This window comes from Podarcis cretensis, assembly GCF_951804945.1.
Source record: "Podarcis cretensis genome assembly, chromosome: 7".
NCBI classification, from domain to species: Eukaryota; Metazoa; Chordata; class Lepidosauria; order Squamata; family Lacertidae; genus Podarcis; species Podarcis cretensis.
Genome location: NC_137176.1, coordinates 31,000,918 through 31,025,417, shown reverse-complemented (window position 1 = coordinate 31,025,417; position 24,500 = coordinate 31,000,918). Strand labels below are relative to the sequence as shown.

The 24,500-nt window shown below is 41.8% G+C and overlaps 2 protein-coding genes across 14 annotated transcripts in view; both read right to left on the bottom strand.

Annotated features, from left to right (window-relative positions):
• The window catches only part of NUP153 (nucleoporin 153), a 42,704-nt gene extending 32,049 nt beyond the window's left edge, over positions 1-10,655 (bottom strand). For 3 of the 4 annotated variants that reach the window (XM_079983258.1, XM_079983259.1, XM_079983260.1), the window contains exon 1: positions 10,469-10,654. In XM_079983258.1, the coding sequence (XP_079839384.1) occupies positions 10,469-10,630 (162 nt within the window). In that variant the 5' untranslated portion in view covers positions 10,631-10,654. Of the gene's footprint in view, positions 1-10,468 lie in introns of all 4 variants that reach the window. The other variant, XM_079983261.1, reaches the window with a different exon arrangement.
• A 1,658-nt stretch (positions 10,656-12,313) lies between these two features.
• Positions 12,314-24,466, bottom strand: LOC307220190 (tRNA selenocysteine 1-associated protein 1-like). 10 transcript variants are annotated; one of them, XM_079983868.1, is made up of 10 exons: positions 24,332-24,466; positions 22,668-22,836; positions 20,607-21,025; positions 19,932-20,008; positions 19,715-19,839; positions 17,430-17,606; positions 16,391-16,510; positions 15,452-15,848; positions 14,593-14,635; positions 12,314-12,697 (listed from the first exon to the last, which is right to left on the bottom strand). In XM_079983868.1, the coding sequence occupies exons 4-10, from the start codon at positions 19,959-19,961 to the stop codon at positions 12,561-12,563; spliced, it is 1,029 nt and encodes a 342-aa protein (XP_079839994.1). In that variant the 5' UTR covers positions 19,962-20,008; positions 20,607-21,025; positions 22,668-22,836; positions 24,332-24,466; the 3' UTR covers positions 12,314-12,560. The 10 variants fall into 10 exon arrangements, with proteins under 10 accessions (XP_079839994.1, XP_079839997.1, XP_079839991.1 ...); XM_079983871.1 differs by having other exon boundaries at positions 19,715-19,836; XM_079983865.1 differs by having other exon boundaries at positions 19,932-21,025.
• Between the last annotated feature and the right edge of the window lie 34 nt (positions 24,467-24,500).

Genomic DNA, 24,500 nt, shown 5'->3' with positions numbered 1-24,500 from the left:
ATACACTTTTGAAGCACAGAAATTTTACTTAAAAGGCATACCCCCCCCCCCCCCGCAATCCAATCTAATTCAATGTAAATAGTCGGGATATTAAGAGTAGCATACATTCAGCAATAATCCAAGGATTAAAAACCACTGAGCCAAAGGAAACAAGGTAATTGCAAACAATTTCTGTTCTACCTTCAGTGAAGGAATAATTATATAACACAACAGACTTGAAACCCGAAGTATATTGCTCCACACAAACTGACACCCCCACAAATGGATAGGCTCCATAGCAGATGTTGGCACCATCTAGGAGTAAGAACTTCAAATTATCAGAACACATGTGTTATGGCATATCTGAATCATTACATATAAAATATCACAGATGTAATAGTAAAGTGTGGATGCTAACACTTGTAACTTCAAACAATGAGTGGGCAGGCTCATATGAGAGGATACAGTTCTTTAAGTATTAACTGTAGAGGACTTAAAAAGCTAGTCAACACTTTGAAATGGGCCTGAAGTCAGTGAATTGTTGCAAAAGGCAAGGGGGCTATCACATGCATTCCTCCAAAAACTGGCTCTGGTCAAACTTTTAGTTGCTGCATTCTGGAAAAGCAGAAGTTTCTGAAGAGTTTTTAAAAACAGCTCCCTGTAGAGCACATGTCCACAATCCAACTGACAGAATTAAGACATGTGTGTCAGTGTAACTCAATTTTTATGATGTTTCTGTTCTACAGTGGTGCCCCGCAAGACGAACGCCTCGCAAGACGGAAAACCCGTAGACGAAAGGGTTTTCCGTTTTGGAGGCGCTTCGCAAAATGAATTTCCCTATGGGCTTGCTTCGCAAGACAAAAATGTCTTGCGAGTTCCTGCGGGTCCCCCCCCCCCTTTTTCCTAAGCCGCTAAGCCGCTTATCAGCTGATCCGCTGATAAGCCGCTTAACAGCTGATCGCTAAAAGCCGCTAAACCGCTAATAGCGCTAATCTGCTAAACTGTCAATGGGCTTGCTTCGCAAGACGAAAAAACCGCTATACGAAGAGCCTCACGGAACGGATTAATTTCGTCTTGCGAGGCACCACTGTACTAACTTTTAGCAGTTGTGTTGTATTGGGGTTTGTTTGTTTTTAAAGTGTGTAAGCCCTTCTGGGAGCCTTCAGGCTGAACAGGAATCTATTAAAATTTGTAATTTATCATTTGCCCAATCATTAAAAGACCAAAAGGTAACTCACAAATAAGTCTGTGAGTAAAGATGATTCACTGTCTGACTTCTGCCCATAGTTTATTGGCAACTTTGCAATTCCAATGTAGGTCACAGTTGTTCAGGTTCTTCACATTTCTACCACTTGGCTTTGTCAGAGGCATTAAGCCTGATCAGTATCACTGGAGAACAGTGTATTCTTTATAATACTTTTGTTTTTTACTGTTATGAGTCTGAACCTCAATCAAGTACTGCAGTTTGTGGCCTTCTGACTGGGCTAGTTTTATGGTAAATCCTGATTTCTATTTTCCATATTTAAATGCATTAGGCCTAAATGGAATACACCTTTTTCAGTTACTTGACCCTTTATGTTAAGAGTGCCAAGTTAGTCACCAATTGGTTAGCAAAGTGTGGAAAACAGCAAATTAGAACACCTATGTTTAAAGACAAATTTGAGATTGACACAAGTTACAGATAAATTATAAAATTATGTGCAACAATAATGATTTTTGACCATCTAAACTACATATAGTCAGAGTGTTACGAATTTTAAAAGCTTAAAAATTAAGACAGATAAAGCTATGCTTTTTATCAGGGCTAACCTATTACAGATACTTTTAAAATTACAATCTCTGTTTTTACCTCCTATATAAGGCAGCTTTTACTACACTTCCAGGCTAGTAATGGATTACAATATTCATTTCAGAACAACCTGCTGTTAATGTGTTCGTGAGTAATAAATTCATTTAAACTTCAGAAAGGGACAACTAAAATGTATTCAAGGTCATGATCACAGAGAGGAAAGCAAGCAGTAGTGTTCTAAGCCTCAAGCCATCTCATTACTGAGTAGTAAAGAATAGTGACTCCTCTTCAAGGCAAGCATGGCTTTAAAAACCATCATCATCAGAAGGTCAAATTGAGAATGTTTTAGTTCAGATCCACTATATCTTTAGACACATTCTTAGGGGACAGACTTTTAAAAAAATGTAGTCCATTGGATCAATAACTGACATGTAACTATTAGCTCTTCTAATAATTGTTATCCTATTGAGATGGTACTTTGTGAGAACAACCTCCCTTTGTTGCATATAGCAGAGGTGGGGAATGCCTGGCTCACGTGCCAATCTTGCCCTACCAGGCTTCCTCGTTTGGCCCTTGAGGGCATTGTGGTTGGTACTTGACTGGAAGGTTAGGACTTGTTCAATCTCTGCTTTGTGCAGCTTCCAAAGAACCAGACAACCAACTGGTTCCTGGGAGCCTATGAAGCACTGCACAAAGTGAGGATTTAACGCTAAAACAGGATCATTCTCCCTTCACATCAGGCAATGTGAAGGGAGAGCGGTGGTATTGCTTTGTGCTGGGCCTGGGTGCATAGGAGAGCCCAGTGCTAAGCAGGATCACTCCCCATGCATCAGTATCTAACTCAATTTTGGTTATCAATTTTGAGTTTTATTTTTTTAAAAAATGATAGCAGAAATGCCTATATACTATCTATGATGAGTACAGAATAAGGGGGACTCAGTTAACAGAAACTAGGGTTAAAGATAGCTACCAGTAATAATCACTGCCCAAAACAGGAGGGTCTCATTTTTAGGGTAACATTGCACAATGGGGGCCAACTATTCTTTCATCAATGATCAGATCCATATCATACATTTAAAACACTTTAAGAATCATGGTTTCTCCCAAAGGATCCTGGGATGTGTAATTTGTTATGGTCACTAAGAGTTATTAGTCGACTCCTCATACACCTACAATTTACAGGCCAACCACTGTAGAAAAACTGATATGAGAGCATGCTATTTTGGTGCAGAAATATTTGCAAGATCCAGACAAAAATTTCCACTCTTGTTTTTCTTCGGGGAAACTAACACACCGCAGATACTTCCAAAAGATAAATTCTCAAATATACAGAATGCAAGGTTATCTGTTTCAGAAAAGAGCTTATTACTAAGTATAATAGAACATTATTAAAACGTTCCACATCCAAATTGGATCTGAAGTTGTTGTTGCTTGTTTTTATTGTTGATATTTTTATTGTTATTTAGTTTGGGATGTATCATGCGAAGCAAACCATAGATAAATAAATAATGCTTGAGTGTGGCACACATTATAATTTAGTACACATTTTTGATAATATCAGTAAGATTACATTTTCATGCTAACTGCCATGTTTAGATGTTGTATCAAACTCCACCAGACTCAGAGTAGACGCACTGAAATTAATAGAATTAAGTTGGTCAGGACCATTAATTTCAATGGATCTACTCCAAACTGAACTACCAATGACTACAACCCTGGGATTCAAAGTCTGAATCCTTCTTGGGGGTAAGTTTTATCTAGATCACTGACAGCATCAGCGGTACTAACACATATTGTCATCTCACCACATAATATTTTGACACCAAAGTGACCTGCAGGAGGATTCTCCCACCATGAAAGCATAACATTAAAAGCATTTTAAACACAAATACTTGAATCAAAACTATTATATTTAAGAATGCTCCTAAGTGTTGTTAAATAGACTAGTATTTATTTTCTAGTAAATAAACAATAGTCCTATTTCTATTATTTCATTTATGAGTCAATTCCTTTGAGGCATCCTGAAGCAATTTACAACAATATATATAAAACAGTATATAAATAAAAACTTAAAACAACTGCACATTGGTTTTTTAAAAAAATTATTAGAAATATGAAAGAGTTTAAAATGACAGCAAATACAAAAGACCAGTTCCAATCCAAAACAGGTACCAACCTGGATACAGATTTTAGGGGTTTGTTCAAAGAGGGACATCTTTAGCAGATGCCAAAAAGGCAATAGAAAAGGCACCTGTCTGATATGCAATGGAAGAGAGTTGCAAAACATAGGAACTATTACAGTTCTTCAAGAATGTTCGTATGGCTTTTGGCACCTTGGGATCTGGCCCACAGCTGTCCCTCCTTCCAGCAATCAAGCCAACAAAAAAGGTACTATTTACATGACTGGGACTTTTCTCTAACTTATGTTTCATTGCAGGACAAAGGGCTTTTCAGCGGGGAAGTAATGGGGATGGGGGAAGAGGTGTGTGAGAGAGAGACAGTGCCAGAGAGAGGGGTGGTAGAAAGAAAACAGGTGACCTACTGTTAATTCTGGCCCTGGCCCTTTTTGGTATCAGCCCTGCTCACCACCAGTTCTGGCTATGTCAATGCCCGGTGTGCATCACAGATATATTTCCCATGAGTGGGTGAAGCCTTTGACATAGGGAGAGGTTCCCCACCCTTTCTATAAGCAGTAGCCATTCAAAATGTCCCCTACTGCTGACTGGGGTATCTAGCATATGACTATCACCATTCAAACTTCTTTTGAAATCAAATGAAGCAGAGTCCACAGGGGCCTGAACAAATTATGCTGTGGCAATGTAGCCCTTATGACATACTACCTTTAAAATGCGCATTCACTGTGGCATATTCCAAGTTTTTCAGAATCAATGCAACGTCTTTGAAATGATTCAGAGTTTAACATAAAGCACTGACACAACTTTCAGAAATCGAGAGCATAGCAGAAAGAGCAAACAAAATGTTTCCAAAAGAATGCTACTCTGACAATTTGGCCTAAACATGTTTGCTCAAATAATTCAAGGGGATTTGCTCACAAAAATGATTAGGATTAAATCTAAATCCATTCAAGCATACACCCTTAAACCAAAGCTTAAACACAACCAGAATAATTTTTTTGCAGTTTTTTGTGTGGCCTTCTTAGAACAACTTTAGGCACACCTTTGCCATATCAGAAGTTATTATATGAGCGACACTCAGTACTTCCTAGGCTTCTCCACTCTGCTTAGGCATACACTTCAGACATATGCATGGTATCAAGAAACATCTTAAAAAACAAATACACAAGCAACTTTAAATCTTCCTCTCCCTCAGCTGCTACCTGGTAACAGCCATTCTTGCAGGCAGCTTCAGTGGGGAGATGGAAAGCAGGCCTCATTCCTTCAGCAGAGCCAATGGTGACCCTAGTTACCTTCTCTTCCTCTACTGTAGACCAATGGATGGCTTCTTCTTCTCTGTACACATCTCAGATACCCATTCTTTTTCTCTTTCCCTACGCAAAGGTATCTCTACAGCTCAATTTTTGTTGCTTACTATTCATTCTCTACTCTTTACAGACCTCTTTACACCTTCATGCTACCCCTTTTTGTACCTTCACCACATAGCAATATCTTCTTTGAACCTCTATCTTGCATCTTCTTTTGTTTTCCCATTCCATATGTCCTTCCATATGTCCTGCCCATGCCTCTGCTAATCATTTTTCCTACACTCCATAGGTCTCCACACCGCCATCTCTCTGCTATCCCCTTTTCCACATCCCTCAGGTATGACTGCCTGCACTTCTTTCTTCTCCAATTTCCATAGCTCCTTCTGTACCATAACAGGTCTCTCTGTACCCTTCTCTTTTAAGAGACCAAAGGGGGGGGGGAGTTAGAAACTATTTTTGATATACTTTCTCAATTTAATCTCAATTTGTTCTCACTAATCTTAGCAGCAAGGCCTCCAGGAAAGAACAGATGGATTGTGCAGTATGGCTGAATGCAACAGGCTGGAAAAACTGGTGCAAGCTCCACCATGTGTCTCTGAATCCAGCGACGGATGTTCTGGTTCCAAAGAACATTTGCAAACCGGAACAATCACTTCCAAGTTTGCGGTGTTCGGGACCCAAAACATTTGTCTTGCAAATCGTTCAAGATCCAAGGTACGACTGTATATGAAATTGCACATACCGAACAGACCATATACAAATTATAAGGGATTTCCTTTCTTATGTAAGGCAATATAAAATAGTGCATAATAGTACTGAGAGCCTTGAATACTGTGGATGGAAAATGGACAGTAGGCAGATGTAGATTTCCCATTTGTCTTGTGGCTCTACATGTTTTTGCATTAGTGAAATTCTATACAATTCCAACAATAAAGAGATGATTTTGTTAATAGAACAGTTTTGAGAAGTCTAAGTAGAAAAAGTTACCTCTACACCTCTGACATCACTTAAAATGTATTTAGTTGAACAGAAGGGCTTCTTCCATCTGTGAATGGGAATACACAATTCAGCACATGCTCCCACAGGAAGGATGTTTTGTGACAACATCCCTACTTCTCACTGCAGTCTGCCATGCCACCTCTTACATTGTTCTAGGTGTCTCCCATCAAGCAGGTACACAGGCAGTTGATGGGGAAGAACTGCTGAAAATCACCTTCTGCCCACAGGAGTGTCCAATTAGCAGATTTCTGTCAAATACCCATATCTAATAGGGCTGGGAGATGTATCAATACATCGTCCAAAATCAGTCTGAAGTCCACATTATGGTAACAGTTTCATAATATTACCGTACCTTGGAAGTCAAATGGAATCCGTTCCAGAAGTCCTTCTGACTTCCAAAATGTTCAGAAACCAAATCACGGCTTCTGATTGGCTGCAATCAGAAGCTGCGGAAGCCCTCTCAGATGTTCGGGTTCCAAAAGAATGTTTGCAAACCGCAACAATCACTTCTGGTTTGCGGCGTTTGGGAGCCAAAACGTCCGAGACAACTAAGATACAACTGTATACAACATGGTGATATATTGTGAATTGTGATGTGCTATGTAAAAAAAATAAATTGTGATGTGGATAAAGAATCATAGAATTGTAGAGTTGGAAGGGATCATGAGTGTGGCCAGTCATCGCTTTTCTTATGAATCCTGCAGCCCCTGTTGCTCTGTACTTTAAAATAACAGTTATAACGATAAAGATAAGTAAAAAATGTATCCGATTTAGACCCCTAAGTAGTAGCAGTTGCCAGGACATTACCCCATTCGCCTCTACATAGTTCCATCCTTATTTCAGACATTGTGATATATCTGTATATTGCAATGTTTATCTGGCAATATATCATGATATTAAGAACCAGACATCACTCAGCCCTAATATCCAGCTGATAGAATTTTAATATATAATCAGCTACAAACAGCAACAATGTTATAAATACATGATTAGAACCAGAATAAATTTGTTGAACCTGAATCTCACTGAAATATAAGGGACAAGTTAGTCAAGATTAACTTGTCCCATATATTTCAATGGGATCCAAATTCAGTGTGCTTATATCGAACACCTATTGCTCTCCTTCCTAATCTGCACATTCAGCAGGCAAAAGAGGAAGGTCAGACCTGACAGAAGAATAGAGCTGAGCAGAAAAAACACCTTCACGCAATCCAACCCTCCTAACAGCTCAGCAGAATGTGTTTTGGGTGTTGGATTGCTGTTAATCTGGATCCAACCCACATCCAAAGGCAGCCCTGTTTAGGGAACTTTTTAATGTTTAATGTTTTATCATGTTTTTAATATTCTGCTGAGAGTCGCCCAGAGTGGCTGGGGAAACCCAGTCAGATGGGCAGGGTATAAATAACAAATTATTGTTATTATTACATGCTTTAAATTGGTCAGGCTAATATCTGCTCCAAAAGAATATCAAAATCAAAGTACTGAATGAGATTGTGCTCAAGGTACAAAGATATCTCAATCTACTACTGATCAGAAAGAACTTACTCCAAGCGGTTTCTCAACTTGAATAATATATAGCCTCTATACGTTACCCTGAAATGATGCTTTGGTGGTGGTTCCATAAAAAGCAGCAGCTTACATTAGGATAATTTTTATTGGACCACTTTGCTGGCAAACATGCAAGAATGTGCTTAAAGCAAAGCAAAATGTTTCATTAAAACCGGTAGAATCTGCTTGTATATTGTAAAGATTTGCAAGAGAAAAGTCCAGAAAAAAGCAAGCAAGGAAATTCCTACTGGTTGTCAATTCACTTACATTTCATTGGGTTTACAAAGTGGAAATCCAGAAAATTAATAGGGTTTACACACACACAAATCTTTGTGTATTGCTTTTTTGTGTGTTCAGAAATACAGCACTATTAAAATCCTCTCACAAACATAATTTGTAAAATTCCCTACAGGATTAAAGATACTAAATTTAATCTTAAAACAAGGTTTATGAGGATTTAGGCTTCCAAGATTTATACATTCCATTAACAAAGGCCAAAACTAACTAATTGGCTTTAGATGACAGTTGCATAAATATTAGGGCAGAACAGAACTGTGTTGAAGACAAATGAACTGCTGAATTGGTCTTCACCACCACAGAGGCAGGAATCTCAAGAAATCTATTCCCTATATAAGTGGGGAGTTTTAAAACTTCATTTCCAAAGCTGAACCTTATTATAAAATAGAACAACTGAAACAATTACAAAAGATGTATGGAGAAATAGCAACACTGTTGGGCTTTATGTACAGGCAAAGAGAAGATGACAAAGATCATGCCCATAACTGCTCACCCATTTAATCCAAATAGTGTAATGGTGGTAAATTGTATGGACTGTATCCAACTTCAGTAATACCCAGAGCAGACTCACTGAAATTAATGGGCATGGTTAGCATAGGATAATTTCAAATAGGTATACTCCAGAGTAGAACTTAGTCAATACAACTCCTTGCTATAAATATATAAACCATTACATTCTAACGACTAAATATGTCAAAAGTACAGATACCAGGGTGAGATCATGCAAATGACAACAGTGATCTTTAATAATTAGTTAGAAGATGGAATTTTGGTAGTCATGGTTTCTCACCCCTACATAACTAGCTTCAATTATCTGAAATCACTTCTTCTACACAATAATTAAAAGGTATAGGTGTTTGTCCTACTTTCTGCTCACACTAGTAGCTGTAACCCAACAGCTATGCTAATCTGACCAATAATAACCTCCCATTGCAAATGTTTGATGCTTTTCAAATACAATAAAGGAAGCCGCTTTTCACAGTGTAATTTTATTTATATTTCTAGTTAGCTTCAAAAGCAGTGTTTCTGAACACAGCATGAATTGCTTTTGATCATATTTTATATTCTTTCACATTTTACCTACAACTTCAGGCATTTCTCACAACAGCTATATTGTCTTTGGTTGTGACCTAAAAATAACACTGAAATCAGCATATTCTGCTTCACCTATTTGTTTCATTAGTATCTCACCTTTGTCCCATCATGGAAAAAAATCCATGCTACAACCATTTTCACATATTTTAAATTTATTAAAATAAAAATTTAGAACACAGTGAGTTTTATCCCATTTTAATTCAACTTGGAGCTGGCCCACTGACATTAATGGCTAAATTAAGTTTCTAAATTTCAGTAGGTCTGCTCTGAATAAACTTCACTGAATACCCAATATTCAAAATCTTACATGTCTGGATGAGCAGCAATTTTTAAAAGCTGTCATTTATAAATTGTTAAACAAAACAAATTCAGGTGTCACTCATAAATGACTAACACTCAAGTTCTTTCTAAAATATATTAAAGGCTGATTTGATCCCTGTGCTAGCATTCAAATAGCACCTGAATAATCAATTCATATTTTGCATGCATTTTCATAAAAGCACTAACATAACCAGATTTGCTTTAAAAAAGTACTACCAACTAAGTCAAAAGACAGGTTTGGAAATCTCAGTGGACACTGTGCAGACTCATTAAGTATTCCAATCCTCACCATTTCTACCCAGAAATAACTGCTACTGAATTCAATGGGGTTTACTTCCAGGTTAAGTGGGGGCTAAGGCTGCAGCCTAAAGCCTGTTAAGGGGATGCGCGATTTGTGCAATGGTTAAAACCCTACCCCTTTTCGGCGTTACCTTTAAAGCAAGGGATCCCGCTAAAACCGCTTGAGACATCACACAACAGCGAATCGGCGCCTTGATTCGCAGGAGGCACGTTTTCCCCTTTGCCTGCCCTCCCCTTCCTTCCTTCCTTTTCTTCCCGCCGTAACAGAAATCCAGGAAGGGGAGAAATCTCATGGAACCCAAGCGCGCGCCTCAAAACCGGAGAAGGGGAATCCCACCCCTCTAAACATCCCCACCTGCACTTGAGTCATTCATATCGCTGGGATCGCCCTCGGAAATCAACGCTCCCCTCCCCCACATAGACCCCACACAGTTCCCCTTCTCTCCCCCTCAGAAGAAGGGGGGGGGCAGAAAATGCTTTCTCTTCCTCCTCGAGGTACCAGGTAGTTCACCCACCCAGAATATGGCCTGGCCATTTCTCAGGCCGACAACGGCGGCTCCCAGGGGGCCCGGGAGGGCAGAGCCGGAGCCTCGCCGGCCAATTCCGGGGCTGGCGGCGCCGCTTCCTCCATACAGATATATTATGCGTCCAGCCGCCGGTCTCGCTCACCACATGCTCCCCCGCTCGGCCTCCCTCACCTGCTTGTTTCTCGGGTAAGGCTTCGAGGAGGCCGCTGCCAGGTGGTATCGCCGCGTCCGGATCTTCCCGCCGCCGCTTTCGTAGCCGCCGCCGCCGCCGCCGCTTCCACCACCTCCTCCTCCTCCTTCTCCCGGAGCTCCGCCGCTTTCCCCCGAATCCATATTGGGACCTCTCCCGAGCCTTGCCGGCCTCCCTCCCTCCCACCCACCCGCAACCCGCACGCACGCACGCACGGCGCAAACAGAGAGGCCCGGCCTAGCCCGGCCACCCCCTGTGCGCGCCCCCGCGCGCGCGCGCTTTCTCTCCCCCCTCACGCTTCTTTCCCTCCCTCACGCTCCTCTTGGCCCCCACCCCTGGCCCCAATCCCGTTCTGTGCTGTCACTGTCTCTATGGCGATGCCCCGCGCCGCGCGGCCTGCCTCGCGCCCTCACAGGATGCCTGACTCCCTCTCTCGCTCCCTGGCTAGCGCGCGCGCGCGCGCCGAGGCCGACCCTAGCCGCTCCACTTCCCCCTCCCTTTCCTACCCTTTCTCTCCCCCCCCCCCTCCACCAACACCGTCACCGTCTAGCCCGCCCGAGATTCTCCCCCTCCTTCCTTTCCTCCCGACCAACCAGAGGACACCCGCCCGGACAGCTTGGCGTCACCAAACCGCGCGACCCGCCATCCTGCCTCATTCCAGTCGCCCGCCGACGGCCCATGAGCGCCCACGGGAAATGTAGTTTTGGAAATCCGAGGCTGCGCAGAGAGCATATGGACACACTCCGCCCTCTCGCGGGGTGGTTGCCGATCTGACGCATTGATGCGCCACAGAATCTCGCGATATAAGCCGCAGCGAAGGCCGGAAACTCGCTATTCTGGAATGAACATGATTTCCAAGGCGCCTTTTTTAACCCTTACAGGGCCGGAGATTACATGTTCATGGAAATCTAAACCAAAATACATTGCCTCACCCAATCTAAAGCTCTTTTCTCCTTGCGTTAGCAAAAATTCAGAGGAGAATCTATTGCAGCTATCAAATTATGGGCTGATTTAACCCAGCCACTATCTGAAATACTTAACAGTGGTAATTTGGAAAGTCTCTCCATAGGACAACTGGATCCAATAAACTAGTATCTTGTTAAAGAGGTCAGCTTTGACAAATTAGCTTCAACTTGTAACAAGGAGGCTGGTTTACCATTTAGTACCTGAAATGTTCTCAAGTAATGATTTTGACTAGATTCAGTCCTTTAAATCCATGTCGCTGCAGAGCTGTGCTCCACAGAAGAGCTGTCCCACTGGAAAAGGATTAAGAGAACTCTGTTCACTATTAAGGGAAACTTGTGGCAAAACTAACGAGTTAGGATTGAAACAAAATAAAAAAAATCCTTCCAGTAGCACCTTAAAGACCAACTAAGTTAGTTCTTGGTATGAGCTTTCGTGTGCATGCACACTTCTTCAGATACAGATATATGCACACTTCTTCAGATACAGATATATATGGATACAGATATATCAGATACAGATATATCTGAAGTATGTGGACTAAGGGGCAACAGTTATCTCCATCAGGACCTGTTTGTAAATTTTGCCCTAGAATCTGGCCAGCCACCCTGGAGACAGTATGGGACTACACTGCCCTTTGTTCTTACTCAACAAATAATGCATTTCCTTACATCATTAGGAAAGATTATGCAAACTACACAACAGCAACAAAATAAATCAAAGACCTAAGGTCTATCTAGTTCAGCACTGTCACCAGTCTTGACCAGCCAGGTAAAGGGACCACACCCACAGAAGCCCCAACCCTACATTTTGGAAACTAGATCACATACTTAGTAAGGTAATGACAGGTTCCAACTGACATGTTTGCAGAAACAAAGTTTTATTATTTACATAAGCAAGTCTATCTTTAGACTAACTCTTTACATTTCCAGAATATTTACATGATTTCAAGATACCGAGTGATGAACAAAATGACAAAGGCCATCAAAGCATAGCAAAACAAAATCCAACACCGTGCTTAAAAACTTAGGATCCAAAGTAATGTTGAAGAAATGTCAATTTAGCACCTTGGTCATAATAGTCATGCTATGGTGTTAACATAAGACACTTTTAGAAAGCAGTAGGGATCTCAGAGGTGACCGTATCCAGAGGTTGCCAATGACAGCTCATAAGTGTGTCAAAGAGTTCTTCACTTCTCACCATAAATTCTCTGTTCATTCTGTGAACGTCTATGTTGAGCTGTGGATCTGTTTAAGCAAACAAAACATCAGTGAGCAAGGAATCAAGTAAAACAGCTACTATACACCGGGGGGGGGGGCCTTTGGAAAACAAAAGCTCCATAAAATGATTTTTAAAGAGTTTGATTTTCAGATTCTCTAGTTATTAATGACTTTTGTGTAATTTGTGTTATGTTATCTCATAAAAGGGATAAACAGGGTTTTCTTGACACTGAACAAAATTCAGAGGTCATCTTTAAAATAGCAGTGGGCTTCCACATGTACACCAGGAAACTTTTAAACAAAGTTATATAAAGAATGCAACATTTGCATATTATGTTGTATCCTGCAGTAGCTACATTGCTGGAGAAAAATTCTACACTGCACGCAATCTTATTTTTATGATGCTCATATTCAGTAAATTTCCAACAAAGCTTGGCTGCAGTGCTATACAAACTTACCTGGAGCAAGCTCTGTTAAACTTATTTCAAAGGATGAATGCAAAGGATTGTGTTTATCATGCTGGAGTGGGAAATCTGTTTCCATCTGAGGGCTGCATTCCCTCAAGGATAACCTCCCTGGGACTAAATAGTGCTAGCGTGGCAAAAGGCAAACAATGGCGATGGAGCAACAAATATGACACTACAGTACACTACTTTCCAGCTATGCAAAAGCCAGAGGTTCCCATGCCCATCACACATCTCTCCATCCTGTGTCCAGATAAGCAAGAGACATCACCACAGTTCAAGGACACATTGCAATCAGGCAAAAAACACTCAAGGACAGTACACAGCCCGGGAAATTCCCAAGGCCAGGGGCCTAAAGCAGGGGTCAGCAAACTTTTTCATCAGGGGGCCAGTCCACTGTCCCTTGGACTTTGTGGGGGGCCGGACTGTATTTTGAAAAATATAAATACCCTGCAAGCCGGTCCCGCAGCTGCCTCCGGACCTAGAGGAAGAACATACTCTGCACGCGCTCAGGAGCGCGTCTCAGCAATGGCTGCTCACCGGCGTTGTTGACAAGCAGCAGCTGCTCCATCGGCCTGTCTCTGTGGAGCTCCCAGGCAGTGTGCACCATGCATTGTGGCCCGTAGTCCGAGGCCAGGTCGGTGGGCAGGCCACACATGCGGAGCGCTGGGTAGGCGGCATGCAGCTCGCCCTCCAGCGCAGCTGCCGAGCGCGCCACCAGCAGCAGCGCCAAGCTGGGCACCAGGTGCAGGGCCAGCAGGCGTGCCAAGCTCCATCTGAAGCCTCATGACGCGCCCATCACGATGCCCATGGTGCAGCCCAGACCTGCCACCCGCTGGCCTCTCTGTCCATGGCCACACCGGGTTTACCTCTGTGCGCAGGCGGCAAGGCTTCGGACTGGCTGCAGGAACTTCCTGCAGCAAATCCGAAGCTGCGCCCATGTCGCCGCCCGCCCAGAAGCGATGCCAGCATTGCTGAAGTCAGTCCCCGCTCGGCAAGATGTCTGCAGTGCGTAAGGATTGACTGGGTGGGCGGCAGGGTCCGCGGGCTGGATTTACGAGCCTGGGGGGCCGCATCTGGCCCCTGAACCGTAGTTTGCCAACCCCTGGCTTAAAGGACTACTTTGATTCACGGGAGTTTCCCACCCCTGCTGTAAAACAACATTTCAGATATTTTCTTTGGAGAGCAGTACATTTGCAGAATGAAAAAAAGGGGGGGGACAACATCCAATTGTTATTTCCACTTACGGTGAGACTTACCCTTCCTCCACACACCCCTGCATACCCCTGAAATCTGCTTGAGGGTTGAGGGACCCTCTGGAGCAGACCTGGGGTACAGGGGCTGCCGAGGGAGATAAGGAAGAAGAATTCCATTGCAACTGCTGACACAATGTTGGATCTTGCCTAACTAAGATGAGCATCAAAGTCCACTTGCATGTACTAACAATATCAAAATTACCTTCTGTTATTAGATCGTCATTCATAACCATAGTAGAGGTCTCCTGGGGGAGGAAAAACATGAATCATTTCTCTAAAGAAAAACATCTATCTGCTATTTTTGAAAAAGGAAACGTTAAAGCACAATTGCTATAAACATTGTAACCTGATCCTCAGCTTCTTCCTCCACCCCTCTTTTTACCTTAAACTCACATAAAGTTAGTAATTTAATGCAACTGAGCTGAGCTGTATTTTGAGTTTATTGCATTTCAGTATAATGGTGGACAAACTCCAAGGGTTTGTCTCGTCTGAATCTTACTCATGTTAAATAAGGACAATCAGTTAAAGAAATGAATCAAACAGAAACATGATCCATGAATACAGTATAGCTATAATCCTATATGGCTTGGGACCAAGTCTCACTGAACTGGACAGTATTTCATAGTAAACATCTATACGATTGGTTACAAAAGTTCTTAAAGCCTAGACCTAGTTCAGCCAGCCCTCTCACTGTGTGTGTCTTAAAACAGCACAAGTTTACAATTACAATCATACCTCGGGTTAAATATGCTTCAGGTTGAGAGTTTTCAGGTTGCATTCCATGGCGATCCGGAAGTTACTTCCGGGTTTCACCGCTCGTGCATGCGCAGACACTCAAAATGACGTCACGTGCACGCGCAGAAGCGGCGAATTGCGACCCACACACGTGCAGACATGAGTTGCGTTCTGCTCAGGATGCAAACAGGGCTCCGGAACAGATCCCATTTGCATCCAGAGGTACCATTGTGTTGACAGGTGTTTAAAAGCACCCAACAGCCATATAGCCATTATTTCTACCAATGACCTTGTAAAAAAGCATGTAAGTATGCTCAAGTGGATACCTGAAATACAGCTGGATTCATAGCTTGCTGTCCCATATTTCCACTCGGTTGCATCCTTTCGTAAGATGCATAGCTGTAGTTGTAGTCATTATATTCAGCATTATAATCTCCATATTCAGCATTATATTCTCCATATTCAGGGTAGTCACCGTAGCGGTCGGCAAAACGGGAACCAAAGCGCTCAGCATAACGTTCAGGAAAACGGTCCCCAAATTGTTCAGGGTAACGTTCAGGAAAACGGTCCCCAAAACGGTTACCTCGTTCAAAACGGTCAGGACGTTCGTATCGATCAAAGCGTTCATTTCTCTCATAATTATACTGGCGATAGTAGTTTTGATAGTCTTGATAATAATCATTATAACTATAGGGCTGGTACCGCTGAAATTCTGCTTTCAATCTAAAACACAAGGCAAAAAAAAAAAAAAAAAAAAAAAGAGTACACGTTATCTAAAGCATGAAAGAAAACCAATCATGCCATGGAAAGTCTAGCAAAAAGTCTAGCAAAAACCACATTCCCTAGAAAAAGTTAACCTGAATACAGGGTCGAATCATAGTGCTAGGTCTCTCCTTCCACCTGTTCAAGGATTTTTCCTAGCGCAATGGAACATTCTCTCCCTCCTAATTCCCCATGCCCCCAATTTGTACTGGGGTTCCTCCAACTTACAGGAACAGATTTGGGGAAGGTGCATGGTGTACACAGAGGGAGAAAACGGGGGAACGTCCTATTGTGCAAGCGGAAACCCTGAAAATACTTCAAGAAGAAGAAGAAGAAGAAAGAATCATGGCCTGTTTATGTGGTAATAATTATGCCGATTATTAGAAAGAAAAGCACAAAGATGTTGACAATTATGCAAAAACAAAACAAAAATAACCCTAGGCTCCAAAGTAATCATATGCAAATGATGTGTTTGTAAAAGATTAGTAAAATTCATGAGATACCTTTTAGAAATTCCTAAAGTCAATCGGATTCGTTTTCCACCTAAACCAGGCGCATTCTGACAATCTTGCAATGCTCTCATCATATCACCTTCTTCAGAAAATCGGACAAAGCCATAACCCCTAAATAGTTTTAATACACATTTTAGTACATGTTCTAACACTCGCAAAGAAACAGAAAACATTCTATTAATATTCAATTCAGCAATTTAGTGCTGCAACTCATCAAGTTTACCATTTCTTTCCCGTGGGTGTTCTGACCACTCTTCTGGGATATCCCCCCAGGAATCTTTTTCAGAATGATTTGTTAGGGTGTTAGGGTTTGACGAAATCAGAATGCTATTTCTTTCAAATTTTATCAAACCCTAACACCAGGATAAACTGAAATTACTTAGCCTTTAACAATCATGTTTTTTCATAGGATCTTCATGCTTACTAAGTTCAATATTATCTAAGTAAGTCACTGGTCATGAAATGACACCCAAAAATTTTGTTACTGCATCACTGGTGGACTCCTTGATTTCCAATGGTCAGTCAAATAAATTCCATTCCAAAAAATGTTAGCTGCAGACTACTTCTCTTTGCTACCTGTAAACTGGAGACATCTTACCATTCTCCTTACACTTGATTTTGATTAATGTTATCTTCCTTTCCTTATTAAATGCAACATGTGCACTTAAGATATGCAACTTCATAAATAGGTCAAGAAACTACTCTCGTTTGTTACATGATCATATAGAGCCATGACGTATTAAATCTGGATCCTATCAGGTTTCTCAAACTACAGCAGACCTCTCTGTGTAAGTGTAAGCAGTCACTAAGCACTGCAGCTCTGAATTTCCCTCCCAAACATGCTACTTTTCGATTGAGATACCAGGTTCACACTATGAGAAAACTGAACACCATTAGTCTATCTTCTCTCTTCTTACTGGAGAATCCACATTTGTTTCTTGATGTGCAGAGCTCACTACGTAAAACTTTTGAGCGCCCCAGTTGTACACGGTTTCTTACCACCAATGCTTTTTGTTCTGTAATAAGTTACCTGGAATATCCCAGCAGATCTGTGGCCACTTTGCAGTCTACAGAAGATGGATACCTTTTGAAAAAGTAGTCATAGAGCAAGAAATCATCCACCTCGGGAGTTAACTCTCCTACAAATATTGCAAATTCTGGCCTTGTAAATTCTGGCCTAACAAATTCTTGCCTTGGAAATTCTGGCCTGTAAGAAATTGAAAGAAAAAATACAATTAGTCGTCTTGCAGTAAAAGCCTCAGGGCCCTGTATCCACTAGGTTACTTTCCAGAGTGTATGCCACTCAAATACCTACCTAGGATTGATCCAGCCAATACTTGTTTGTCCTTGTCCATGGTGCATTCACGGGCACCATGCACAGAAGCAATTATCTTGATCATGTCTGAGCAACAATCCTCAAACCATTTTTCTGAAACTCTGCTTCAGACCAAACTGTCCGAGAGGCTGCTCCCCCAGCACAACCATCTTTCCAAACCACCCAAGTGAAAAATATTAAATCCATGAAAGAGGACAATTGCCTCCTCCAAAATAAAGTTAATCAGTACTTTTAAGCAGCTTGTGGGTTTTTATTAGCCTTCTCTGCTTATGGAGTCAAGATAGCAGTTCTCAAAGCTTAGTCCAAAGCAACCCTGCTAGCGTCCATGAGAGAAAATAGTCAATATTTTGGGTGAAATTCACTCTAGCACCAAACAGAATGTTGTCAGCACAAGCATTTATATGTGTTTTGTTGGGCAAGCTACACTATCCTCCTGCCGTGTGCTGTTCTGGGGGTTCTCCAGACCCTCCAGAGAGGATTTAGGGAAGGCACGGGAGAGCAGCCATGTTACACTAATGGGAGTCCTTGCACTGGCTTCCACTACCAGAAGGGGCAATTAAATCCAGCCCTTTATTTTCTTCACTGTTACCTCAACTCCATCAAGAGACATCAAGCTTACAAAATAATGTGATTCAACTTATATGGCCAAGCAGAGGCACATATTCAACTGATGCAGAAAAGAACTAAAATTAAGCAAGTTTTTCTGCAGCTCGAACTAGTTATTAATTTTATCTATTTTGTTATTACTGTTGCCTTCTCCCATAGCTGTGGCTTGAATCATTTGGAGCCTTCTGCTCTGCAAGCACCTTTCATGTTCTCTAGCTGGGTAATATGTAAAGAGGGCTGATATCTAGGAAATCTTGCATAAGCAGCAAAAAGATGGACCTATGATTCTGCTTCTTCTAGCTCTAGAACTCTAATCCTAAACTCTACATTTATATTCCCAGTTTAGAATGGTTAAACTGAAGCAAGAAATAGGGAGAATGAACATGACGGAAATATCATAAACATTAGCGAGCATGGATCAGGCAAACAACTCCCCCAAATGCTGTAATATTCAGCATGAGTTGCTTTGAGCAAGTGGGGCATATTCTAAAAAAAATTGTGCAGCCCTTTTTCCAGCAATATTTATCAGAGAATGCCAAGACACTCTACATATATCGTACCTACATATATTAGTCAAAAGCTAAGTATGAAAGAACCTTCAAGTAGCTTTATAGATAGTTATCCTGACAAATGGACACCAGTTGCAAGTATTTAACTAACTGTGGACAATACTATCATAATGTAGTTTGGCTCTAATTACAGACCAGATTCTCTCTTGTTCTATGACCTCATTAAAAATAAAACTGAATTTGTGGAAATGAATGGGGCTTGTCTATATCCCGCAGTGAGGCGGGCTTCAAATTTATATCCAAAGTGTAATGCTATTAATGCTTTGTAGTGCCAAGGTACGTTTACTGCCTTTCTAGTCATTGAGATGGCTGTTGTGATTTTATTCAACATGGGCCCTCCAAGATGAATACAGTACATGGTAAAACCTTAAGCATCAAAAGGTAAACATGGTACAAAAGATAAAGCAGATCTCAAATGACACTGAGAAAGCATAATTAGAAAACCTTTTGAGAAGCAGGGAACAAACCAACAGGGTACAATACTTGTGTATATTCTGGATGTCTACCATCAGACGTATCAGCTTTCATGCTGAACACAGAATTCTCCCGATAGTCTTGGAACCGTTGCCTGAAGCCTTTTAACTTGTTTCACTTTAATTACAAGTTCATATCCACTGGGCCTTTGAAAGCTACTAAATAAACAGCTCCATTAAAACTGGCTTATTTCTTTATTTAACTTTACAAAATATTTTTTTTCAGAACAGCCTAATGAGGTTTTTTTTGTTAATTTCGTGCTATTTGATTTAAATATTATTATATGGACAAGAGCCGGCTTTTTTCTTGTCAGTTTCAAGGTTTCTTCACCTGCTTGGAATACTAGTAAAATCTGGTCTTCCTGCTCTTGCTTTACTCTTTTTCTTCCGTTTTTTGTGGGGGGATCTCCACCACAGAGGCAGGCTTTCTTTTTTGGCCTTTCCCACTGTATCCTGCTAGAATGAAAAACAGTTATACAGTATTTCATCTCAATTAAATGCCTCCCTCCCTCTCCCGATCACCACCTTGGTGATTTCCCCATATTCACCTTTCCCTTGACAGAAGCCTGGGGTCCCATCTCTCCCTCCGCCTCCCATGAGGGAAAGCAGCCTCTGGGGAAAATGCCTGGCAAAAATAACAGAGCCAAAGGATTGTATGAAAAGCCATATTCCCCTGACTTGGTCAAGCTGGCTATAGGAGTAACTGCTTTTCACGCCAACATTTTGACTCCCCTCGGTTTCCTTAATTTAAAAAAAAAAGTTAACCATTAGAGGCTGACCAAGCATGAAATTTAAGACTTGCTTTTACAACAGGACCCTGCTTTAGATCTCTCCAAGACTTGCCCAGAGACGCTACAGCAGGAAGAGGTCCAGTGTATGAGATGCAGGGCCAGGTCACCAATTATTATTTTTAACCTAAAAGGGGTCTTGGGCTCTTCTCTGAGATATTGATCAACACTGCCAGGTATTGGCCACTATCTCAGGGCAACTGTCTGGGGCAGACTGAATCTAAAGCGCAGCCAAAGGAGCTTACGTCAAGTTTTTACACTAGCAACATGCAAGTGAAAAAAAATGCCACATCCAAAAAAAGAAACCAGCAGAGGCAGTTATATGGGAAGGAAAAGGGAAGGAGGCGGCAGTCGACCAGATAACAAAGGCAATATCCCTCACCATCCCTCACCATCGGGATAGAGATTAAACATTTTCATTTAAGGTTTACTTACATGGATGGTATCATTTCACTTCTAGCGCACCAGTTCAGGCATCCTAAATAGTGTGTGTTATAGGAAAGTCCCACCACAAGATCTCACTGTGCAACAGTGCAGAAAGCAAATCTCCTTGTTCTGCCCCCAAGCTGCTTCAGTTGACGTGATTAAGGATTCCACAGCAGGGGAGAACAATCTGTCAGAAATTCATCTGAGGAAAGCATAGGGCTAAAACCCACCACCACCGCCACTCCTCCCCCAGAAATCCTTGCTTAAGTTTGACATTTGCCAATGGCTCTGACCATGGCTAATGTCTTCCCCTAAGGAGCTATGAATGTGGTGTCATTCTCATAAAATGGTCTTACCTGGCTAGCCATTGTTAAAAATTATCTTCAGAAGAAAAATACGCTGCGGCTGCTGTTTCGGTGCTCTGTTTTCTATAAAAAAAGAAAAGAAATGTGTAAGGTTTTTTTAAATGAAAAATAATCTGCCTTTAATTGCAGGACTGCTGCAAATGTAACCTAATGACCACTTAGATTTTGTGGAATTCCTTCCTTGAGGAATATAACAGTGACCAAGAAGAATAGTAGGTACAGGTGAAATTCAAATCCAAGTTCATCAACCTTCTGGAACAGATTTTCCAGACACGTGAACAGGGAGGAGTGGACGAAGTCACACTGGAAAGTGGAAGCTAATTTTTCTGGCAGATGGACACTGTTAGAATATCACCCAATTTGTTTAGATTTTGTATATCTTGGCCTTGACATTGAAAAACAATTTGATGGAAGAGTATACTTTTTTTGAAATGAGTAGTTTACCACAACACTTAAGGTTTATTAATTTTATGAAATTAATAATTTCTCTACCAATTTTCAACACTATAGTGTATTTAAGGAAACTCATAATAAAACTACAATTAATAAAATACAAAATCATGAATGAGGCCTAGTTTGACTTTTCCTGGTGAGGACACAGCTAGTATACTAGTTAGAGAAAACCCACCAAACCTACGAGTGTCTAACAGAAGTATCAGATTAAGAAGCATCCCTAAGATGCAAACTTGTTGCTTCAAGATGAATGCAACTCTACATGGGTATAGTCTCCTCCCAACCTGAAAATTAAAGAAAAATACATGCCCCTTTTTTAGGGTATGCAGTGCACTTTATCTTTTTAAAATGCTGTGTTTACCAAATTAACCAAAGCAATATAGTTATAAATTATCCCTTTATGTGCAGCGTCTACATTAAGACAAAATTAGTTTGGAAGGACTATCATAGAATCATAGAGTTGGAAGAGACCACAAGGGCCATCGAGTCCAACCCCCTGCCAAGCAGGAAACACCATCAGAGCACTCCTGACATATGGTTGTCAAGCCTCTGCTTAAAGACCTCCAAAGAAGGAGACTCCACCACACTCCTTGGCAGCAAATTCCACTGTCGAACAGCTCTTACTGTCAGGAAGTTCTTCCTAATGTTTAGGTGGAATCTTCTTTCTTGTAGTTTGGAGCCATTGCTCCGTGTCCGCTTCTCTGGAGCAGCAGAAAACAACCTTTCTCCCTCCTCTATGTGACATCCTTTTATATATTTGAACATGGCTATCATATCACCCCTTAACTTCCTCTTCTCCAGGCTAAACATGCCCAGCTCCCTTAGCCTTTCCTCATAAGGCATCGTTTCCAGGCCTTTGACCATTTTGGTTGCCCTCCTCTGGACACGTTCCAGTTTGTCAGTGTCCTTCTTGAACTGTGGTGCCCAGAACTGGACACAGTACTCCAGGTGACGTCTGACCAGAGCAGAATACAGTGGCACTATTACTTCCCTTGATCTAGATGCTATACTCCTATAGATGCCGCCCAGAATTACTATATTCTATGTCAAACTGTAACGGTAACTTTGTTCCCAAGGTACAAGAGCACATCAAATCTGTAGATTAGCAATGCAAAATTGTAATGTAAAATATGCATTCAGGAAGCTAATATATTGCTCTACTTACAAGATTGCTGACAGACATAACATCTTTAAAGACATGCAAATAACATGTTCTACAACTAGTTCTTCAAGCTGAATAATTTCAACTTACCAGTCAGTGTCTACTACACAAACTGCCAAATAAAAATAACTCTGGACGCAGAAGATGGAGAGTACCAAAGTAAGGTGTCATCCAATGTATTTCGGGTTCCAAGTATCTTATGAATTCACAACTATTTTTGGTACTTTCTTCCTCCACGATTGCTAAACCTATGTTTTCACTACAATACAAGGAAAGAAAGAATTAGAGACACATGATAACAGTTTCATAGCAATAGGACTTATTTTGACCGAAGGGAGAACTGGGAGCCTTTTTGCTGTTTTGTACTGATATTACAAATCTTTGGTGAGAGTATACTAAACTGGATAAGTCTCAATGAAATCATCAAAACTTGTTTCCGTGATACTTTTCCAAACACAAAGCACACCACATAATTCTTACACTCAAGGATCATGTTCATAGCATGTATTTACATAAATTTTTAGAATAATACATTCCCTAGGTAAGTGAGAAACCCCAAGTGTTGCATCCCATTATATCTGCACATGAGTGAGATTAATTTCTGTTAATGCAACAGAACTTCACTTTCCTCTCATAAGAAAATAAAAACCCTGTTGGATCAGGCCAAATGATCACTTAGTTCAGCATTCTGTCCTTACAGAGAACAGTCAGGTGTTCATGGGAAGCCTGAAAGCAGGACCTGAGCACAACAATTCGCAGAACTGCCACTGACAGGTGAAAAAGAACAAAGCTAATTTGGTTCGTTGCTATTGATAGCCTTATCCCTCCATGAATTGTCTAATCCTCTCTTAAAGGCATCCAGGTTGGTGGCCATCACAATAGGCTGCAGGAACTTAATTCCATGGTTTAATTTCAGAGCACGATTTGAGGGGGCACATGGAGGAAGGTGAAAAACACTCATAAAGAGTTTAACAGATTTTGATTTCACCCTAGTAGTTTGGGCAAAATATAAAACAGAAAATAATTTCTGAAAAAGACACTTTCAAATCTGAAAAATCCAAAATAAAGTAGTACCCGCATTTTCTGTAACAGATGTTCAAGCGGGGGGGGGGCGGCGGCGGCAAAAAGTTGTTTCCCAATAGAAATATGCCTGTGTAATAAGGTACTGTGATTTTTTAAAAAAAACAAAAAACCACCTTACCAGGTCCTTCGTTTTTCAACTGAAAATTTGATTTCGCCTAGAACTGTATGTTTAGCAAAATATATCCGACTATCTAGAAGGCGTCTCTGTCTCCCTTGAGGGGGGGTGTGCTTTACATTTCAATTCTAGACCCGCCTGTTGCGGGTTTTTAAGTCCCATTAATCCAACGCGGCTCACTTTCCCCTAGCGACGCTTAACGGTGCAACCGGGCTACGTCTAAAACGAAAGCCTTGGGCTGAGCCTTTGCAGAAACCTCCTAGGTTCAGGTGTCTGTCGTAAGCCGCACAGCCGAGACTAAGCGCGCCCAGGAGGACTGAGCAGCCTTGCGAGGGGGCAACCCGACAGCCAGCGAGCGGGCGGGCGGGCGAAAGCGCCTCCTGCACGCGCCGAGGCCTCCCTCGCAGGGGCGGGGCTGGAGAAACTCCACCAGAAGAGCCGGGGGAGCCTGAAAACGACCCCCAGAAGCGCCGGAGGGAGGCCGTTAAGGAATGAGAAGCACCTGTTCGCCACCCGCCAGCGCCACCCGCGCTCCCTCAGCCCCTCCGATACTAACGTCTCCGGCCTTCCTGAGAGCCGCCATAACGAGGAGTTCGGATGTCGCAACGCTCCCTTCCGCCGCCGCCCCGCCTTCTTCCTTCTCCTCCCGACGACTTCCGCCCAAGGCTGCCCCGGTGACTGCCTGTTTGTTTTACTTCCGGCCGCTCTTCCCGCCCCCCCATACG